The sequence below is a fragment of the Calidris pugnax genome, unplaced genomic scaffold, assembly GCF_001431845.1.
Source record: "Calidris pugnax isolate Ruff unplaced genomic scaffold, ASM143184v1 scaffold9, whole genome shotgun sequence".
NCBI lineage: Eukaryota > Metazoa > Chordata > Aves > Charadriiformes > Scolopacidae > Calidris > Calidris pugnax.
Window position 1 is genome coordinate 1,238,395 of NW_015090778.1, and position 22,195 is coordinate 1,260,589.

The window sequence follows — 22,195 nt, forward strand, 5'->3', positions numbered from 1 at the left end:
CAACGCCCCCCCCCCCGGCCAGAGCTCAGCAAAGTCAATAGGGAAGAAGAGGTGGTGAGTCCTCAGCCCTCTGTGCTGCTGGGGCACAGGTGGGTTGTGCTGGTACTTGCAAAGGGAGGTGCCCTCTCACCCTTCCACACCCCAGGCTGGCTTTTTTCCTGTAAATCAAGTGGTAATTTATCAACTTATTTCACACACGCAAAAAAGTTATTTATGGCTGTATCTGTACTGCACAGCAGTAACAATTTTTGTAATGTGCATCCATTCCAGCCATTGGATCTGCTGTGGCTGCGTCACCCTCTTCCCCTGCTCACTGTCCCCAGCCCTGCCTCTGAAGGAGGGAGCCCGGCCCATTTCCCCAGGCACACGTGGGCAATAAAAACTGCAGGTTTGTTTGGTTTTTTTTAATCAGAGTACAAGTCTTTATTTAGTAGACTTATAAAAGAACTTTACATGAGAAGTACAAAAATATGAAATAGGCTTTGAATCTTCTTGGGTAAAACTACCATATTTTTTTTCAAGCTTTAGAAACATGTAACTTGCACGGTTGGCATCTTAGGTAAATTGCTGTCATACATTGCAAAACTAGGAAAAAACCACTTCCTGTAAAGTAGCTGCAGAAAACTAGCTGTATGTACCCAATCATACGTGTTACTGTCAATAATTTATTAGTTTAAGACACGATGGCACAGTCATACAAATTCCCACCTTGTAATTTCTCTTTTAATGAATTCCATTGAAAGATGCAGTATCACTTTCCTCTTCCAGTTGTTATAATACAATTAAATAGGAACACAAAAACCGATTAAGACTGATTTGGCATGCTTTATACTTGTACCACTTCGATTTGATACTACTTTGTAGTAAAAATTAAATAAATATAAATATATTAAATAAATATATTGTAAAAGAACATCCCACTTACATTAGAATTCAGCATTTCTTCATCCTTCCAGCACTCTTAATGCTTTGTCACAGCTTTAGGGCCAATGAAAAGAAATACTGCATCTTTGAAAACACAGGCTCACGTGGTTGGAATTAACAACCCATGCACCAGAAAATGGGGTTCCTTTACAGCTTTGTCGCACCCATTACAAACACTGCCTCCAGCTCCACTGCTCTGTGCAGCTCTTGTTGGTTCCTATTTGGCTCCTTTTTCCCCAGGACTCAGCTCACCTCTGGCTCTGCAACTGGGGACCCTGCTTTTTAAGAGAGTAAGGAACACTTGCAGTAGATAAATCATGAGCATCAGTGTGTTTTTCTGAAGTTAGTTGTGTAGATCTGTTCTGATGCTGTGATTTAAGTCAAGGACTGTTCAGGCTCTACTGTGAATACTGGTTGTTATTGAAACAATGAGGCTTATTTTCAAAGTAGGTAAACCTTTAACTGATTATTATTTTTTTTCAAGTCAGTATTTTTTTAGAATTTCATTCTATCTGCTCAAGTATGAGGGACTAATTTTCCAGGGTAGTACTGATTAAGCAGAAATTATACTCTCTCTACTGCTTTTGGCTAATGATAAACGATTCCCTTTCCAATCACTGTGCTGTGCCTGATGGGTGAGGTGGCAGTAGTGCAACGGCAGGTGCTGATTTGCTACAACTAAAAGGCTTCTCTTTTGCAGATCCCAGTCCTTAGTAATTCTATGATTTCAATCACTGTATTTTGATTCTTTGTAGTAAAACACATAATTTGTAAAATCACATACAGTACAGGGATATTGGGTGACGGTTACATCCAGCTTGTGCTCTCCATTTTCACTGTCTTGAAAACTGCCTGGGAGTAACTCCATCACCAGGGTTCATCGTGGTTACCACTCGCTCCTTGGGCTCCGACCGACTCCTGATCCAGCGCAGGCAGAGATACAAGGCACTTTTGGGAAGCTTGGTTTCTTCCAAGAGAGAGAATTCAGCTCTTTGATCCCGCTTTTCCCTGCTGAAGGTAGGCCTGTTTCACAGCCCTGTGCTTGGAATGTTGGTCCCAGAGAAGAAAGCTCCATCTCTCTCCTCTCAAACAGTGTCTCCTGCAGGGCTCAGCTCTGCAGAGTCCTGGTGATAGTAATGCTGAAACAGTCTTTCTTGGCAGCAGATCTGCATAGCAGTGTAGGTGTGTAAGAGCAGGCGAGGGAAACGGGCTGTAAAGTAACACACAAAATCATCTGGGATGGAGCCCAGGGTCTCCTGCACTTCGGGAGGCAGTTCTCTGTAATGGTGCTTCTGTAACAGAAAAAAAGAACAGGGAAAAGCTCAGCCAGAGCACACGTGTTCCAGGATCCTCTTTTAAATAGAGCTCTCTGTCCAAGTTGCATTTTCTTGGACAAAGTAACCTCATATTAGTCTAAAGTAAAGCAGCTCAATACCTAAAACAAGGTAAAATAGACATAGGCTGGCAACAAACAGCAAAAGGAGGCAGAACCATAGTGTGGTGTTGCCCTTTACCTTATTTCTCATTGCCCTCAGGAGATCCCGGACTGACCCTCCTTTATATGATCTGAATTTTCGAAGATCTGCAAAAGAAATGGCAAGATTTTTCCGTGTGGTTTGCTGCAGTTTCAGTTGCCAGCTCAAGAGTATGGTATGTGAGTCTATGGTCAGGTATCCTTACGGCTGTGTTTCCATATATAAACATGTACTTTAACTTGGAGAAATACTTTGCTGACAAGTAAAGGTCATTTGCTCAAACTGAGACAGTGTTTCCTTAATTTCCTGTCCCGGCAAACTGGGCACAAGAGCATGTAACTCCCTTCTGATAAACTACTGTCCGTTACCTGTCTGCAGAGGAACCGTGATGTGCTCTCTCCAGTCCATTTTCACCACCTCTCTGCCGCCTCTTTCTAATTGCTTGACTATTGGACCATCTAAAGATTCCTTCTCTATCCGGTCACTAACATCCTGGAAGAGACAGTGAGGTTACTTCTAGTTTTATTTCCAAGTTTTTTCCCAACAATTTAAAAATGCTGCTTCTGGCCAATTAGGGTCTGATAACAGACTTATGGTTCTACTTTATTCCAAGCCAAAGTGCCAACAGAGTGGATTATGCCTGGGACTGGGGTGTAGAGAAGTTCTGAGCCCATGAGTTGTTTCACCATCTGCCAAAGCCTTTTAATCACAGGCTGGGAAGAACCCGAGGTCCTCAGCCCATTCCCAACCCAGCTCAGGATTAAACATGAATATTCACTACAGTGGGCTACCCTGTTTGTGGAAACCTGCCTCACTCCAGTTTGATAACATCACATTCTAGCCCTGCTATAAAAGATCTTCTGCAAGATCTTATATAGAGCCAATTCTTAAGCCGATTTCTTAAGATACACCACCTGGGTATTACAACTTTGCTTCTTCGCTCCTCACAGTGAGGTTATGGATTCTATCACCTCAAACATCCACAAAGCGAGGAGAAACTGAATTTGAAATCTGAAGAATGTCTACAGGAGTCCTCAGAACTGAAAGGATTGAAAAGGCCAACACAAACCTGAAAAAACTGGAGCTGTTTTTCTAAACTCCAAAAGAATGGGTGTTTTAGCACACAGCGGGCAGACGGACGTTTCTGAGGGTCCATGTTTATCATCTGCTCTATTAAATCACGAGCAACTATGTCTTCTGCAAGGAAAAGGCAGATAATGCTTAGGCTGTAGGGAAATCTAATGTTTGGTACTTTAGAAAAAGATTGTTTTCTACTTCTTCCAACATGATCCTGAACTCCAGCCCCACGAGCTCAAGTACTGCCCTTATAGAGACGCTGGGCAACCAACAGAAAGCCAGTAGTGCTGAGTCAGGGTGATAAGGAAATACACAAAATAACTCTTTAAATAGATGAAATATCTCTACAGTCAAACTTCCAGGGTTTCAAATTCTGTATCCCAGAGAAGTTCTGGGATACAAATTCTAAAAACTTTAGCAGCTTTACTTTAGGAGTACAACTTTCCCCGCTGCCAGGTTGGGAATCACTGTGGGTCACAGTTCTGTCATTTCTGTTGGCATTTTAACACCCATGGAAAGGTCACTAAACCCTGTGGTGTTTTGTGTTTACCATGTTTTTTTCTTACCGTGCCTCCCTGCATTTAAGGACTCCAGGCTGTATGCCCCCAGCAGAATGTTGGCTTGCCGCTGCAGAGATTTGCCAAAGGGGTGGCTGCCTTCAGATACCACATAATAAAAGACACAGCCGGCTGAAAAGATGTCCACGGTGTATGTCTGCAAATAAACAACCTTTAATAGCACAGAAACATTTTTTTTCCCTTCCCCTGAAGACTTTGAGCCATCATCACAGAGTGGTTAATTTGCACCTAAGAGCAGAAGACAACTTTTCAGAACCACATATTGAGCTGGAAGCCAGCATGAAAGCGGGGTTGGACCAGACAACCTTTAAAGGTCCTTTACAACCCAAATCTTTCTATGATTCTTTGAACGCCCAGACATCAAGTGCTGCTGTATCTTAAGGTCTGACTACAACAATGTGCCACCCCTTGTTGCACGGCCTTCTGCAGGAGATGGGGACTTACAGGGTTCTCTTTGCAGTCTTCACTCAGCATCTCTGGGGCAATCCACCCTTCAGTGCCCGGCACGCCCGACCGGCGGCTGAAGCTGTGCCTGCCCACCGCCAGCTTCTTGCACAGCCCGAAGTCTGAAATCATAGCTTTGACTTTCCCGTGGGCGTTAGGCATCGAGATGAGGATGTTATGGGGCTTCAGGTCCCTGTGGACTATTATAAACACCTGTTTATCCACTCCAGGCAATCCCAACAATATTTGTAAATTTTTAATCTATTTGCATTGGAAACCTTTCACAAGGCTGAAACATTTGTTAAATCAAAGTCCTAACCTCAAACCATTGTCTTTGGTAGAGGCGTGGCCTTTTTTTATTCCATCACTGCTAGTCATCATGATTTATATGACTTGTATCCCAAAAATGCAGCACCCTGACCAAACGGTCATGCCCAGCTTATGGTAATGACACTCCAGTGCAGTGCAGTGTTCCAGGTACCAATTACTGGAGCGTTAGCTGCAGCTTCTACAACTCTCTCTTCTGGGACTCAATAAAGAAGCTCCCGGCACCAGACCAGTTTCTCTTTTTTAGTTAAAAAAATGTACCACTCCACCCAGTACTGAAACGAGAGGCATTCTTACCGATACTGAGGGAGTGCAGGTAGGCAAGACCAGATGTTGTCTGTTGCAGGAGAGTGATGGGTTGTAAGCCATGGTGACTGAAGGCCTTCTGCTCAACATACTGTAAATTACAACAAAAAAAAATGGAAGATTCAGTCACAACATTGTTTATCATTACCCTCTGCAAAAATAGTAAGCATATCCCCTCAACCCTCCAAAAAATGGTTAGATTGGCTAAATTGTGCAAGCTGGTAACACACAACAAAGAGGCTTTTCTTTTTTTGGCTGAAGTTGATGATCTCTAAAACATCATTCAGAGCTAGAATTCTCTGCAGCACTGTGCTCCAGAAGCAAGAGTAGAGGTTTTTAAAGTCTGAGTGGCAGGAGAGGAAGGGTGACTAAAAGGGAGCCCTTCACAAGAAAGAAAAAAATCAAAGGACAACAGTTTCTGTCCTTAGATCAGCACAGGCTTAGGGATGTCCTTCTAGAGGTCTGACAACAGCCCTGTTGTAGGAAAATGTAACTGTCACAGAGGTGATGGTGGGAGTAACTGGAACATGTCCTGCAGCAGGCACTTCAGCAACTTAAGCTAAAAGTAACTGAAGGCCTTCCAAGGAGAAGACTTTCACAAATTCTGTAGGTTTGCAAGTGGCCCGTCACCTCCTGTAGCGTGGCAGCACACAGCTCAATGGCGATGTACTGGAACTGCCGGTCCTTCTCCGTGCAGAAGTAGCGGATCACGTTCGGGTGCTCGTCTGACTCCCGCAGCAGCTGCACCTCACGGTCCGCGAAGCTGAAGCACTCGGGAAGGATTCTTTTCACTGCAACATCTCGGTTATCAAATGTCCCCCTACAGACAGGAAGGAAAACCACATCGTCCTTTTACTGCGTAGACAAAGAACGCACAAAGCCAGTGACAACAGAAGACATTTTACAGAGGCACAGTAAAAGCATTCTGCTGGAAACAGATATGTTTGGTCATTAAACATTTCTAAGGGAAGTGAAGTAGTTTTTGCTAGTGAAGAAAACACTGCAGGGAAATATTCCAGACATACACAACATACTTTTTCTGAAGATTCATTTGTTAGTATTAGATATTTTTTAAAAAAGAGACCTAACGTAAGTAAGACACTCATTGGGCTATTTAATGCTAAATGCACATATTGTCTTCTACCTGTAAACAATTGTCCCTTCAGCTCCGTGTCCCAATACGTCTTTAGGGTTAAACGAGATCTTGCCAACCATCACTCTGTTCGCATCTTCATCTGAACAAAAAGCAACAAGGACTGGTTTAGGATGGGTCAAGTCAGCACCTTACAACTGCACATCCTTCTGGGCCAGCACCTGTCTCTGCTCATGTTTAAATTAACAACACAGATGATCAAAACAAATGAACATCTGCATTTTGGTACTTGGCCAAGTCAGCAAATACTCCCTGGTGACCAAATGATCCAACACACAGAGTCAAACCCATTGTATAAACACCCGAGATAAGGTCTGGAAAGATCATGTCTCAAGACAGTAGAAGAGACTAGTGGGTCTCAGCAGACAAAACTCTTTCTGGAAAGTTTTATAGATGTCTTGTTGAAATGCAGATTGACCATTCAGTTCCCCTGAATAGCCTTTGAATGGACAAAGGAGTGCACAGGAAGACTGGGCAGGAAGGCAGGTTGTGCTGCATAATCCCTATTTCTTGATTCCAGTTAATCACAATAATACATTTTTTTATCTTATCTTTTTATCTTATTTATATTAACCTCTCCATCCAGGTTATAAATGCACTGCCAGGGACAACAATTGCTCAGATGGCAGCTCTGAACTGGATGTTCTTCTAAAGCAAATAATCCTGCTCAAAGTCAGGGCATGGCCCCTCCACCGTGCTTTGCAAACGGTCAGGCTAAATGAGAACGATGGTCCTTTTTTAATTGTTGTGCTGCATCATCCTACAGAGTGGGGAAATACAGAGACTCACAATAAAAGACACTGGATTATCTTTACCTCCCTCTTCTTGCTCAGTGGAGAGGCAGCTCCCAACGTCAGAGGTGGAGATGCTGGAATAAGCAGAATGGTTTGATGCTCTGGGGGACACGTTGGGGGTGCTGGTGGCCGAGCTCTCTGTCCGCCCACAGGAGGTGTCCAAGAAATCTGCGTCTGCGGGTAGATCACTGGGAGCACGAAAGGGCAGCTTCTGCTGCTGCAAGAGCTGTATCTTCTCTTCCAGCTGATGCTGCCTCTGTTGCTGCTGATGAACGCTCTGTGAGAAAGGACCTCAGTTCTGTCAGTGGAGTTTCTTACAGTCACCTCACAGAGGGGAACCCTACAGCTACTGGGGGAGCTACATCCAAAGGGTGGGAAGAAAACTCCCTTGTTATGACACTACCGGCCAAGCAGGCTGGGGAACTATCACACACCCCTTTGATTTCATTCTGAACTTCCATTGCAACACTGAGAAATCACACCAGGCAGTTAACATGGCAAAAGCCAACTGTTCCTGGGTTAACTATCTTTAAATCAAAGGAGGATAAAGGCTTTGATCCAAAAGCTGGAAAACTAGTTCAGGTGAGGAAGAAAGGAGCGAAGCCAGTGGTGTTAAGGTCACGTCTACAAAAAGAGTAACACATACAAAAACCAGAATTAGTAGGATTTAAAAAAAAAAAAAAAAAAAAAAAAGTATCTCCAGAGCTGGCACACGTGCCCAGAGAAATCACAGTTGTGTCAGGTTTGTAGCCTTTGCTACCCCCTGCACTTCCGTGAGGAGGGAAAAACACCCTGTAGTGTGTTACATTCTAACTCCTGTATCACTTCTCGGGCTGCAAAATGTTACTGACTCTCCCAGAACTCAAAAGGACACCAAGTTAAGGAGCATTACCATTGGGTAAGTGATGATAAAAGCCACCCAGCCTACAAGCAGGAAAGTGCTGAGAATGATGGTGGCCATGTCTTTCAACATGGAGTCCACAGGAGCCTCTGGCCGAGGGATGGGCCGAGCAGGTTTCTCCTCAATATCCTTCGGGAGAGCAGGAGGCACTTCTCTTGAGGAACCTTCAACTATGTCAATAACCTGAGAGGAAAAGAAAGCTCTGTTAGCCCAGTATCTCCATGGGTAATGGAGCGTTTATACACCAGCCTTACTGCTATGGCATTTTTAGTAACTTCCACTCCTACCAAAGTGAAAGAAAGTTTGACGTGGGGAAAAAAAGTCAGCTGAAAGCACTAATTCTGAAATAAGGAATGACACATCACCATAGCAGTGATGCTGCATGCTAAGTACGTGAAAATCTGACACAAACAATGCACAGTAATTCCATGTAACTTTTCTTCTGAGTCCTCCCCACCTTCTACTCCTTTACATTTTTCAATCATCCAGTGAGATGACTATTTGTATCACAAACCTCTTCAATTGTGGCTTTATCAGAGTCAGCTGGAATCACGTTTTCAGGCCTCTTAGGTAAGTTGCTCGGGAATTTCTCCAGGATCTTTGTGGGGGCAGACAATGGTGTTTCATGGTGCCCTTTAAATAAAATACATTTGTTGAAATGAAAAAGTTGTTCCTTTTTAGGAAAGATATTCTTAATTTCAGCATCTTTGCTGAAGAGCATATATAAAGGGAGATGCTACTGTGCTCCCAGCTTTGGCAACTGGAGCAGATGGAGGAAATAGAGAGAAAGGCTGAGGGGATGGGTCAGTCAGCGCCGAGGGCTGCGCAGGGATAGGAACCGTTGGGAGGGAGCCTTGGACGCACCGCGAGAGGGGGACAGTGGTGACAGAAAAGGGATCATGGGAAGAGGAAGGTGTTGGTTAGAGACCTGGAAAGCTACAGCCCAGCCCTGTCACAGAGATCCTGTGGCACCTATCACTTAATTATAAATTTGCATCACCTAAAACTGAACCTCAGATAGTTGTTCGTTTTGGAAGCAAAATGGTAAATGCCCTGAAAAGTCAATTCCAAATGCTGGGATTTGGGAGACACGGGACAGGCCGATCCTTTATTAACATTATCTTCAGCCTCTGTGCTTTAATCCTCCATGTAACATGGAAAACAAGACTGTCTGAGCCATTATGCACAATAAAAAAAAATCCAAAGGAACCAGAATACAACATTTACAGTAAATAATAAATTATCTGTACTCCTCTCTGAAGGAGGGGAGAAATAAGCAATAAACAACTTTCCACCCAGTGAGCTAAGCCTCTTCATGCCATGCACTGAATAAAGCAGAGGCCTTAGGAAAAACAGAATGCAGTCACATAAAGACATTAATTCATATGCAAATGCAACGAATTAGAAACGATTACTAGGATTCAGTAATTACTGCCTGAGTTTAGGCAGTCCTTGAGACTGATTTACAGCAGCTGAAGAGCAGCTCTGGGGTTTGGATGGGAATTGCCACCAGATGGCAATGGGGGAGCAGGAGTGGGGCAGCAGGGACCGCGGGTACCTATCAGAAGCCAGTCATTCCAGTAGCTGAGCTTGTTCTTGTCTTTCAGTCTGCCTGAAAACTTGACATCCGTACTGGGGGTGATGACACACTCGCCTTTGTCTTCAATCGTGACTCCTTCTGTTTTTGGACCCTCTAGTAAGGGAATGGCACTGCCACGGGGCTAGAGAGAGAGAGAGAGAGTCTTGTTACAATTAAGCAAGCACCCTGTCCCTGCAATATTTAAATAGGCAACTAAATAAAAAAACAATGAAGGTCAGAATTGGTGGGCAGCAAAAATTACTGGCAGCAAAGTCAGGCTGAGTAAACACTGCCATTACGCCCTCGGCAACTGCTCCAACAACCTTGGACATTAGACCTTCTAAATTACACGTTGCCCAGGAGATGAGATTACGCTCTCTTTTTTTAGAAAAGTTAAACAGGATCTTTATTTCCTACCTGGACAGCCACTGCCTGAGCAAAACAAATCAGTGGTGCGGTTTCCTATCTATGGGGAATTACTTTGATGAACAAACCAGCCATTTTAACATTAACCACAACACACCAACAATACCGCACAGCGACCGCTGGCCCAGCCCAACTCCTGACCAGCTGCAGTTACTGCTTTGCAGCATTTGAAATGATTCCTGAAACATGGCCATGCATTCTAAGGCTTACTGTTAATTGTTTCGTGAAATATTTCATTTGCTATGCATTTTTTGATAGCAATCTGCAATTTAAAACCAAATTTCTGTAGATGTACAGCCTTCAGTGTTTTATTTTCTATTTGCATGGTATCCATTTGCCACTTTACTATGGCAAAGCTGTCTTTTCTTATATGTATTTTAATGTATGTTTCCAGTTCAGCTTTTTTTTTTAAACTCAGGACAGTACTAATTCCATAAAAGCCCTTTTCAGCAGGTGTCATTCAACTCTGGCAGCTCCCCACTTACCACCACAGTTACTCCTTCATGCACCATCGATGGTGACGCGTACAAACTTGTGGAGTATTTCCCTACGTATAGAGTAGGTCTGGAAAAAAAAAAAAAAAAAAGAAGTGTTAGAAAGAAGTAGATCATCTCAGCTAAAGCCTTGGCAACACAATCCTGCAGAACTAACGCACAGGTTTCTCAAATCATCAATATTTATGTCTTGAAAAGCCTGGATCTGTAAAATTGTTTTAAGTACTGCTGTACTATGAAGAGTTCTTTTTAATTAGGAAAGTATTATTAGTTGATTATTCACATCACAATTCCTCATTTGATGTAACTCCTTTTTCTGCATTATTCAGTTACTGGCATTTGCTAAAATGCCATGCAATATTTTTTTTTAACATGAAAGGCTTCACAATAAAAAACAACTCCATTCCACATTATAAGAAACTGTTCAACAGAGAACATCTGATAAAAGTTATGAATATACATAAGTTTACAATAGATTTTTGTTTATCTCTGCCTTTAGACAGTGAAAGATCAAATAAGATAAAATAATGGCTGAAGAACTAGAGCTGCTTTCATGTACTCTTTTCACCATCTTGAAGCTTATAGCACAATCTTTAGTCGCACGTATATAAATAAGGTTTTAATGACAAAGCTCTGCCAAATAGTGAGAACAACAGGAATGTTCATGCTCACGTCAGTTTGCTCTTGGTCTCTGTTTCCTTTGGGAAAGGGTATTTCCACTTGGTAATGTGTCCAACCTCCCCAGACATGAAGGTGAGGTACCGCAGAGTTTCTATCCCCACGTTGGTGTGCATCACCTTCCGTAGTCCCTCCCGTTGCCAGATGTAAAAAGCTACCACAGGAGAAGCGTAATTCTGAATCCACAGCACGTCCCCAGACTCACTGTCTACGGTCACCACCAGCCCATCTCCATTGGACACAAAGTGGGACATTTCTACAAGACACAAATATACAGGAGATGGTCAGGGTTGCTGCAGACGTGCTATTTTAATAATGCACGTTAACAGTTCAAACCTGTGGAGTCCGTTACACCTTCCAGTGCAAAACAACAGCTGATTGGCAAATTAGTCAACAGAATTGGGTTGATAAATGTTCAGTTGCAATAGCTTTTTCTGAGTGTGCATCACAGTTTAAGTTTGCTTCTTCTCCTGCCATTTGCCACTAAATTTTAGAGCCGTATCTTCAAGAGCTGTACCTTCTTAGAGTCAATTTACCTGACGCTGACAGGGTCTACATATTACAGCATGTAAAGGATCAAGACTGGCAGATACTTATCAACTGCACAAAAACCAGACAGACAGCTCAACTTATTCATTCTAGAAAAAAATCAGAATATTTTTGACTGTATGCAAAACCCACCGCCAATATTGGGGGAAAAAAAAAAAAAGACAAAAAAGAGCAATTAACTTCTTACTGTATTTTATGTCTTTATCAGGCAGAGTAGCTGCATAATCAAAATAGGTGGCATTCCATCGCAGCTCCTTCTTCTTGGTGTCATACATTGTGATCGTGTACTCTGTTAAAAAATATACAGTCTGTGAAGCAAAAAAACCTATGAGAGAGTAGAATCAATCATCTCAAATCTGAGACTCTTCAAAACACCACACACACCACTTACTGCTCTCTGCATTTCATTTTCCCAACACTCCTGGCAAATAAACATGTCACAGCTGTTAAAGATAACACCCGACTCAGGTACTGCCCTGCAGGAACCTCAGCACCAGCCCCGCAGACAGGAACTGCCCACGGTGCCAGGGTGTTGTTTTCACTGCACAGCTTCTTCTGATGTGCTTTGTTTTACTTACAAGTTTCCAAAGAATTCGGCAAAGCGTGTTCTGTAACTGAACTGTCACACTCACAGAGGGTAAAGAACAAGCCTGTAACACTCACTCCTTTTTCCTAGTCCATACCTATATGGTGTTGGTCTAATTTTATCAGCTATTTAGAATGTTGCATTTGGAATTTCAGTGGATATGCTGTGTCTCCATTTTCTTTAAACAGATTTTATAAAAGCTGTACATTACAGAGCAAACTTGGGTTCAACAGCTGCTGCTGGAATGCATGGATAAACTGAATATAAATGCCACTCAGTCAACAAGAATAATGGACCGTGCCTACTGCCAAAATTATGAAAAACAGTATCTTTCTGCTGCTATAAAGAGTTAGTATTTTTTCTGTGTACAGTCTAAAATCATAGTTTACTGAAGCTTTTCTGAGGAATAAACTTGAAAACCTAAACTGATCACAAGGTCCTTTGTTATGATCCTAAACTTTAAAAACAACTACAACAGCAACATTTTTTCTAAGCTGCAGAAAAAAAAAAGCATATGACCTGTTCTCCCAAGATACAGGAGGGATGTTGACGGGCAAAGACTTTCAGCAAATGAGGAAGTCAAGGTTTGCTGCTTCTCCCCAGTCATGAGGTCAATCACGTACCAAATATCCTGCTTTTTACCTGAAATTGTAATTTAAGCCACATTACCATTCAGTTGGAAAACTACAATTCCATCAAGGTTTTCAGTTATCTCTTTTTCTTTAATAGGCTCATGAACTTAGCATGAAAATAAAGTGTCTTTCCATGCAGCCTGTCTGGAAAGCATTACCATCTAAGAGAGATTACATTTGAGCTCACCCATGTACAGGATGCCGTCTGAACTGCGACAGGGAGATGCCTGCACCAGCTCTGGGATAGTAAATGGAAGTTTCTAGGGGAAAAAAAAAAAAAAACAACCAACAATAAAAGCTTATTCACATTGGTATGAGTGTCTTCACATTTGTTCCAAAAAAAAGGATGGTCAGAAAACTTCAGAAATCTAAAACGTTAGGTTTTATTGTTTGTTTGTAGTGCCTGAGAACTCAAGATTTCAGGTCAAAGCCCCGCTCTGCAAACCCAGGAGAGAGAGAAGTTCTGTCTCAGTGAGTTCACAACAGGAGAAACGCCTGTAGAATGGAAGAAGGACTCACAGCTGCGAGGTTAGGAGGCCAAGACTCTGTGGTTTTAAGGTCGACCATCATCACTGTCTGGGCTTCAACATACCGTGGTTTAATTGTCTCATCTACAACAAGTCCAAAGCAGTTCTCCACAGGACTGAACAGTAACGTTTATAAAGGCCAGAGATCTTTGATTGAACACAATTGAACTGCTGAGAGGGCCAAGCATGAACCTCCAGTGGAAAAGTCCCCAGGAAAGGGCCGGGCCTGTGCTGCACTCCCAGAACGGGTGACGATCCGTACCAAGTTTTAAGGGACTTTTATTGGGATGAGGTCACAAGAGCATGGGACAAGCTGCACCAACACTATGGATCAGGCCTTTGCTTTACTTAAATATGCTAAGGTTACTTCGCTCTTGCTTATAACTTCTATAATAGTGATTCTAAACAGAAATTAAAGTACTTTAATTCAAAGAGAGAGGAGATTGTCAGAATAAGGGAATAGATTCAAAGAGCTTGCTGCTTCCTGGATTCAGCCAGGAAAAGAACCAAGAATCATTTTGCAAGTTATGATCTGGCTGTACTGGGCGGAGGGGGGAACGGTGAGTAAATACTAAAATATTTAACAATATTCAAGTTCTTAAGGGAAACCATAGCAGCTGCCAGAGAAAAGAAACCTGTGGGAAGCCAAATATTTTATCTGAGTATCACCACAAGGTTTAAAAATAAAAAATGTTAACTAGGATCTCTGAGTTACATGGAATGATGACTAGTTTGAAAAGGTTCAGCATTGTTGTCTGCTCACTAATGCGTCTAAAGACACACTCTAAAGGTGTCAGCACAGAACACACATTAATCCTGCCTTTTGGCAAATAGTTTTAGAGAATTAAGTATTTGGGTTAAAGTGACATACCTGATTTGTATTATTCCAGGTACACCTTTCCCATCAAAACGTACGGAGCTTGTTCACTATTTGGATAATACCACACACGTTTTACTTGCTGTCATCATCATTATTTTAGCAAGTTGCAGATCAATAGTACAAGTGGACATAACGCGTGTGGTGGATATTTTCATGGGGAAATTATTTCCTGATGATCACAAGAAAGGTGTCAACTTTCTGTTCTAATAAAATAAAGTATGTTTTCACTCTGCAAAGGCACTACCAGCACAAGGTAGGGCACTGCCGTTCCAAAAGCTTGTATCCTAACACTGGCCCAGGCAGTGGCTGCTGGTTTTTGACTAGTCTGGATCAAGCTTTTCCAAGAAACTGGTGCACCTCCATTAAACAGTTCCTGCAAAACTTTAGAGTAATGTCAAGAAAGCAGAAAGTTCCTTTGGGGACTTATCCTTCACACAAGTCAGATTAGGGCACTTTTCTAAAAATTATCAGAGGAGAGAATTTTAAAACTATACTTACAGTCAAGCCTTCACTATTCTTGCCACCAAGTGTATACAAACTGCCGTCATTTGGGTCTGGAAGAAAAGCTGGCCTAGGATTTAAACAGCAATTATACATGATTTTTAAAAATGTACTGTGCTTCTCAGAGAACAGGAAAGCAACTACTGTCAGAACAGGCTTTACAGAGAAGTTCATCTGACATTAAACTTTATACTTTGTATTATCCATTTTTTGAAGTTTCATTTCTTAACTGTGACAAAAAATATAAAAGTTTCAGAACATAACAAAAGATTGCTGATACATTTGAAAATCCAAAGATCCAAATGTGGCAGGCAATCAAACAGGCTTTTAAACAAGATCTATATGCTTGTAAAATGCCACAGAATTAAATCAAACAAATAAACAAAACCAGAGAGCATAAGGAAGGCAAGGAACAATACAAGAGTTGCCAGAACTAAGTAAATTTGAGAGGTAAAAGCAACCCCCCACCCAAACTATGAAAAACCCCAAACCAACCCCAACATCAAAACCAAACCACAAAAAAGAAAGGATGTTACCACTGACTTCAGAGACATAAAGTTAAAGCCCCAAATTTTCTAGTTAAATGTGAGATTGCTCTGCTGGAGGAACTACCCTGACGTAACAACTGGAGGGTTTCATTTGAAGATTCTGGAAGTGTTGGTGGTTGGATTTTCCTGTGCTTCAGTATTTTTAGTCTTTTATTTGAAGAGAGTAAGAAGTACAAAGCTAGAGATCACTCCCTAGCTGTTCCTGTCATTTTCAAAGCTGCTTAATTAAGATTCCAGCACAGTTAGCACACTTGATCTCTAAACCTGAGTCTGCAGAAAGGACATTTCTTCTTAGGGCTACAAATAAGAGAATTATATGTAGCTAATTATATCCTTTCTGTATCTGCTCTCTAAACCACCTTAAATTGACTAACGCAAGGCATGCAACTTTCCTAGAACATAAATCATTTGGGTTAAATTAAACTAAATTTCAATCTGTTATTGACAAATGATCAAACAGTAAATGAGATAAAGGAAACAGACTTACTCTTCCACATGCATTGGCACCTGGAGTACAGGATCTGCAGAAAAAGAAAAACTCATGATACAGGCAATTCCACTCCTTGAACTCATTAGATACAGAGTTTAAGTCAGGCCTGCAACAACTTGCTCCTTTTTGAAAGGCTGATGCACGAGTGTTTGACAGGGCCCATGTCAGCAGCCTCAAGGATCTCCTGTCTGGTTGTGAAACCAGGTTTGTAAAATGGGAAAGCACAAAGCACCTGAGAAGTTTTAAATCTTCTTAAGTTCTTTCCTCAGTTTTACCCACCCTTTTCCCCAGTGACCCGCAGGGGGAGGCTAGGAGAAGATAGCAGTGCTGTATTGTCTCGTGAGTTCTCTCCTTATTTGTCTCTTTGACAGAGAGCACGGAGCCTGTCAGGACTCCTGTACACACGTTCATAACAACTCCTGCTTCCAGCCCTGGGTCTGATGGTGGGGGACTGGCTGCCCAGGAGGCAGCTGACCATAACTTGCAGGAATGGCTTTCCCTGTGCAGGCTTCAGCGTAAAAACCAGCTACAGCTCATGGAAGTTTGCAGACACTGTGAGAACAGGGATACAACAGTAAGTTTCGTGACTTTTTTGATCAGTATTTCATGAATATTTGCTACTTTGTGTCTCAGGTACCTTGTGTAGCAGGCAAAGCATACGCTTTCTAGCCAACTTGAGGTTTAACTTAAAGCACAACAGATTAGTGCTGCACCTACTGCAACAAGGGGAACGCTGGCAGTGACTCAAGAGCACAACTCCGACGCCAGTCAGAAAAAACTTAGTTCCACTTCCTACCCCAAGATAAAACCTCTGTGATCAACATGTCACTGAAGAGAAAAACAGAAGTCTCCCAAGGGCTATACAAAATTACTCCAACCTGATTTATTTATTTTTTTTTCACAAAAATAATCTCCCCACTAGATTTATCCAAGAAGGCCACATTACATAAAATTCAAAAGGTTCGGAAACAGTCTCACAGCACTTGGTGTTTTGAGTTATGAGAATCACTGCTTGCGTTTCATCAACAAAAAAAAAAAGTTAAAAAATAAAAACTGAAAGTGCTGAATCTAAATGCTTACATATTAAAAGACAAATTAAGAACTATAATTTGATTTTAACCTAAAGCGATGTGACCTCAAAATTACTGAGTCCTCAAAAAATCCGGATTCATGGGATTTTTAATCCTGATGCCAAAACCACAAAACTTCCCAGATTTGTAAGACATACTCTACAATTCCCAAGACAAATATGTGTGCTTATTTACGGGCATATTGGCAGAAAGTAACTTGGAAATCAAGAGGATACAAGGTATCTTCACTTCTGCAGTGGAAATCAAACCATTACACTAGAATAAGCCCAAGTAGGAAGATGAAAGATAACCAAGCAAACAAATACTGGTTTTCACCTGTTCTGTCTCCATGCAAACATCACGATGTTATAGGAAGGAAATAAGAACAAAAACAATGATGTTTGGAGAGCCTTTGATTGGGAAACTGGCCCAGAGTCTGGACAGCTTGAGTGTACTGGGATATTTGCAGAGCTAAGCAAGACCAGAACAAGAAATTCAGGGTTCATTACACGAGTCTTACAAAGTCTCTACCACTCTGCAGTATCTTGCACCACACGAACTGCTGGGATTGATGACAACAGCCTAGGACCATGCCCCTTTGTTTTTATACAATAGATTAAAAAACCGTAAGAAACCCCTACGCAAACAGACCTCTAACAGCAACGCAGCTGAAAACAGCAGTCACCAAAAAAGGCACATATAACATCAGAGACAGAATACTCTATGTATGTGCAAGTTTAGGTGAAAATAAGAAAGAGACATTAAAGACCATAGGCTAGAGTTTTAATAATCATAAATGCTTCATGGGAAAGGAAACTCCCACAGTTTTGTGAAAAAAAAACAGCATGAGAAATCATCAGAAAATGGCACCTGCCTCAGTTCAAGTAAGATTTAATGCAAATGCTACAAGCACTGCTAAGGGCAAAAGCCAAATAAACTTTAAACTTTGCAAGTCTCTTGATGAACTGATTACACAGATCTCACTTGACAGAAAATAAACTGTTGCCTGTGGTGACAGTGACTATTGCTAGACAACTGCCACCTTCACCACCAGTGCTTGAGCAACTCTGTCCTATCTACAAACATCTCCTCAAGTGATTGTTAGTGATAACAAAGTTCCACAACTTCTTTGTGAAGTGGTAACTGACTACATATACATTGTTTAAATAAAGTAATGCAGATTTTCTTTAAAATCACTTTCTAGTCAGCCTAGGCAAAGCATAAGAAAATAGCTGCTTATCTTTTTATCTTCAGAAACTTTTAAATTTAATTTGAATTTTAATAAAAGGACTGTTTATTCTCTGAATTAAATGGAGGTGTGAAGTTGTTATAGGAAATTACAGTATAAAACTAGCACTATCTGAATCAAGGTCCAAATTTTCTGACTGCAGTGTTTACTGATGTAACACAACAGGCACGCTAGAGTGGAGTAGGACAGAATGTGATTTCCTCAAACATATTTGTATTTCAGGTTTGGTTTGTGGGGTTTTTTTTTGGTTTGGGTTTTTGGGTGGTTTTTTTTTCTTCACCCTTTTTTTTAAGGAACGCTCAGGAGAACCTTAACAATTACAGGAAATTTCAAAAGCTAGATTATGTTTTCTAGCAACTGATCCTGGTTTGTCCATGACATTTGCAGGAGAGCCTGGTTAGTAATGCTTTCCTACAGGTCCCTCTCTGCCCTCAAAATACAGTGACTATTAATAATACAGTACAGTATTTTTGGACTAATAACTAGTTTTCACTTAATTTTCTAGGAGTGGGCAATCTACTTTTACCAAAATAAAAAGTGCTCCACTCTGCTCCAACTACCTCAAAGGTCTGAGAATTTGTGCATGATTTTATTGGCCACGCAGTACCATAGCAGTGGAAGAACACACACATGTGCAATATTTACTTGCATTAAGCTTTTACCCCCAAGCGTTTTTTTTTTCTTCACCCTTTTTTTTAAGGAACGCTCAGGAGAACCTTAACAATTACAGGAAATTTCAAAAGCTAGATTATGTTTTCTAGCAACTGATCCTGGTTTGTCCATGACATTTGCAGGAGAGCCTGGTTAGTAATGCTTTCCTACAGGTCCCTCTCTGCCCTCAAAATACAGTGACTATTAATAATACAGTACAGTATTTTTGGACTAATAATTAGTTTTCACTTAATTTTCTAAGAGTGGGCAATCTACTTTTACCAAAATAAAAAGTGCTCCACTCTGCTCCAACTACCTCAAAGGTCTGAGAATTTGTGCATGATTTTATTGGCCACGCAGTACCATAGCAGTGGAAGAACACACACATGTGCAATATTTACTTGCATTAAGCTTTTCAGTACTTGCTCGTACTTCTGAAAGCTGTTGCAAAAATGTCACTTGCAACAATTTCATCAACAAAGGTATGCTACACTTTAATAAACGACGCCAGGAATCCCGTGGATGTCTCTTCAACTTCTGTAGTGAGTTTTTCTGAAGCACTCCTGCGTATCAGACAACGTGAACGAAAGCCTTATGACAAGTTCCAAGCTGCTCAGTGTGTGCTGTACAGAAGCATCACACTTATGAGGAAGTCCTTAGACTCTTCTTTAGTATCACTTCTTCAATATCAAGAAAAACAGTGCTTCATCAGAAGTAAAAAAAACCCCTGCTTTTACTTGTTTTCTCAGTAACTGAAATTTGATTTACTAACAATGATAAAAAAGAGGTAGATGGAACAGATTAAGATGTTATTACAAAGCAGCAGGAAATTTTTTCAGTACTTACTGGCACATGAACCAAAACACTGATTATTCTGATGGCTTCCTGCAACGTTTAAGTGCTATATATGAACTGTTAGAAAGCATTTAGTCATTTCCAAAGAGCGAGCACAAACTGATGGGGTAGTTTAGTTTCTGAAGTGATAGGACTTCTCCTTCCACTACTAGCACCAGCCACCTTGGAAAGACAGGCTCTGGAGAGCCATTTCTCAACATTTTTAGCTACTAGGGTGACGTAAATTTTCTGATTTTCTTAACACTCTTCCGATCTTGAACTAAGGTTATAGCTCTGCAAAGACACTTTGAAGACAGACAACTCTTCGCATTCACTTTCATGTGGTCTGGCACATATTCCAACTTTGTTTCAAAGTTTGTTTTGAAATAAGAACTCACTCGGAGATAAGAAGAGAATCTTGAGTTTAATTTATTGTTGTCAGGTCTGCTTGAATACAGACTACCAAAAGAATGAGTCGTCTAACAACTGAAGTCACCTTTTGCTCCACAACGGGTCAGACAGAAAAAGTCCTTGCGAAAGTCCTTATCTTCTCTTCAACAGCTCAGCACTCAAGCGCTAACGTGCCGAGACTGGAACCATGTAATCTTGCTTTCAAAATTTCCCTGAACGGCAGTTCCCTGTAATTAGGCAAGTCATTCTAATAAGCCCTATCTGTTCCAATTCCAACAACAGTGATAATAACCACTGAACAAAGCAGTAAGCATTCTGTATAGAAATAAAAACCTCACAGAGAAAATGTGATAAAACTGCAATAAAAATGCATCTGTTTCTCCCTTAAGCAGAGGAAAATTCAACTTTACTGCAATGTCCTACATAGAGCTTTTGGTATACCATGCTCTCTAAAAGCTTTCCACAGCTAGACTAAGAAAACAAAGATGTCAAAACGAGTATGGAGTGGAGTGGGGAGTGGGTGAGTTAGGAAGCAGGACACCATCCTGTGAACATCTCCAGCGCTGGAGAGAAGATTTGAGTTTTCTGTATGTACTTCCATGAGTTTCCAACTTGTTTTTCCTGCAGCCTCTGCTAAGGCAGAGTATGTTAACAACTCCTACATTAAAATCCTACACCTCAATACACACTGGCTTTCTGATCTGGTAATGCACACACGTGTATAAACAAGCACATGCAGTAAAATTATTGCCACTGATACTCTTCATTAAATTAATTCAGTAAGGCATATTAATGCGTACGAGCACAGGGAGTTCAGGGGCATCAGTAGAATAGAAATACCATTTAAAAGAGTGCTGGTACCTCTCTTGTCATTGGGGGACTTCAAAAAATAGTATCCTGTAGGAATTAAAAAGCTTTCATTTTTGCAAGTTAACAAAACGATTTATAAAATAACCGTGTCAAGAAAAAAAGAATTAAAAGGACATTGATCCTAGATTATAAAGATTTATTCTAGAACTCTAAGAGTTCATCCCCAAGTACAGCAGTTAACATAATGACTGTCCAGTAATTTACTAAATTATTTGGCTCAGTTATGCTTCCCTGAAATAAAGATTTTGACCTGGCAGCAGGCAGATGTCCCAATACGGTTTTGGTTGCATCATGGCCAGAAAATACTTGTGCCTGTATCATTTGCTTGTGAGCGGCCAGAAATATACGACATGTTTCAGATTATTCTGAAATAATTCTAACCCATAATTTGCATACATATATGGAAAAAAGCCATATATACAACTTTTGAAACTGTAACCATAATACTAAATATAATGCATTTGACTTTTCTCCATATTTCACAAACACACGATAAGATAAAATTTGCCCTTTGACCAAAACCCAAGGCTTTTTTAATGCACAAGAGTTGCACATTTTCATCACTGTAACGTGCCCTTAGGTAGAACATACAAAACCAAGGACCGAAAAGAAGAAGTGGGAGATTCTGAAACAGCAAATGAGTAAGTCACTGCCCCACTGGAATGAGCTGGAAGAAAACGGTTTCCTGACCTGAGGCCCTAACACAAGATTTGGGCTAACGGGCCAATTTAAAATCGTGTCATCCTCGCCTGCTGTTGCAATTACAGTAAATGAGGTTAGAGATACTAACATACTATCCTCTGGAATTTGCTGCAAGGAGCACTGTTCTACAACTGTTTTGTTTCAACAATGCTTATTAATTTACAGCTATGCACAAAGGTATTTCTTCTTGCCTGAGAATAACCACTGTTAATAGAGCAGGACCCACAGAGCTCAGATTTGCCCTTTAGAATCTGCATATTGCATACCATTAATAGGTACAGTCTTTATGTCTTTGTCTTATCATGACTAGTCCACTGAAGCCCACAGGTTATGAGTAATGTGTCAGAAATCAAAACCTTTTAAATTGATTGTGGGCCACTGGGTTTTTCAATTGCTACAGAGAACTGAAAATCATAACAAAATTTCTGCTGGCTCTAAATCTAGACCCAAATCTGTACATATTATATATTCTTCTGGCAAATTATTTTGAACAGTTCTTAGCAGAAAAGCTTTTAAGGAGCTGACAAATGAAAAGAAAG

At 41.0% G+C, this 22,195-nt stretch overlaps 1 protein-coding gene and 1 long non-coding RNA gene across 4 annotated transcripts in view; one reads left to right on the forward strand and one right to left on the reverse strand.

The window, feature by feature from the left end:
* LOC106893161 overlaps positions 1–2,748 on the forward strand; it is a 3,841-nt gene extending 1,093 nt beyond the window's left edge. Inside the window, exons 2-4 of the long non-coding RNA XR_001413023.1 lie at positions 271–388; positions 1,711–1,941; positions 2,460–2,748. This is a non-coding gene — a long non-coding RNA (uncharacterized LOC106893161). The remainder of the gene's footprint in view (positions 1–270; positions 389–1,710; positions 1,942–2,459) is intronic.
* Positions 394–22,195, reverse strand: part of ERN1 (endoplasmic reticulum to nucleus signaling 1) — a 36,335-nt gene continuing 14,533 nt past the window's right edge. For 2 of the 3 annotated variants that reach the window (XM_014950781.1, XM_014950790.1), the window contains 20 exons: positions 15,867–15,900; positions 14,829–14,901; positions 13,111–13,183; positions 12,811–12,933; positions 11,893–11,994; positions 11,151–11,412; positions 10,470–10,548; positions 9,538–9,700; positions 8,494–8,612; positions 7,971–8,162; positions 7,100–7,355; positions 6,276–6,366; positions 5,762–5,951; positions 5,123–5,222; positions 4,499–4,698; positions 4,043–4,190; positions 3,469–3,596; positions 2,768–2,891; positions 2,439–2,506; positions 394–2,216 (listed from right to left, as the gene is read on the reverse strand). In XM_014950781.1, the coding sequence (XP_014806267.1) occupies positions 2,010–2,216; positions 2,439–2,506; positions 2,768–2,891; positions 3,469–3,596; positions 4,043–4,190; positions 4,499–4,698; positions 5,123–5,222; positions 5,762–5,951; positions 6,276–6,366; positions 7,100–7,355; positions 7,971–8,162; positions 8,494–8,612; positions 9,538–9,700; positions 10,470–10,548; positions 11,151–11,412; positions 11,893–11,994; positions 12,811–12,933; positions 13,111–13,183; positions 14,829–14,901; positions 15,867–15,900 (2,732 nt within the window). In that variant the 3' untranslated portion in view covers positions 394–2,009. Of the gene's footprint in view, positions 2,217–2,438; positions 2,507–2,767; positions 2,892–3,468; positions 3,597–4,042; positions 4,191–4,498; positions 4,699–5,122; positions 5,223–5,761; positions 5,952–6,275; positions 6,367–7,099; positions 7,356–7,970; positions 8,163–8,493; positions 8,613–9,537; positions 9,701–10,469; positions 10,549–11,150; positions 11,413–11,892; positions 12,014–12,810; positions 12,934–13,110; positions 13,184–14,828; positions 14,902–15,866; positions 15,901–22,195 lie in introns of those variants that run through there. The other variant, XM_014950799.1, reaches the window with a different exon arrangement.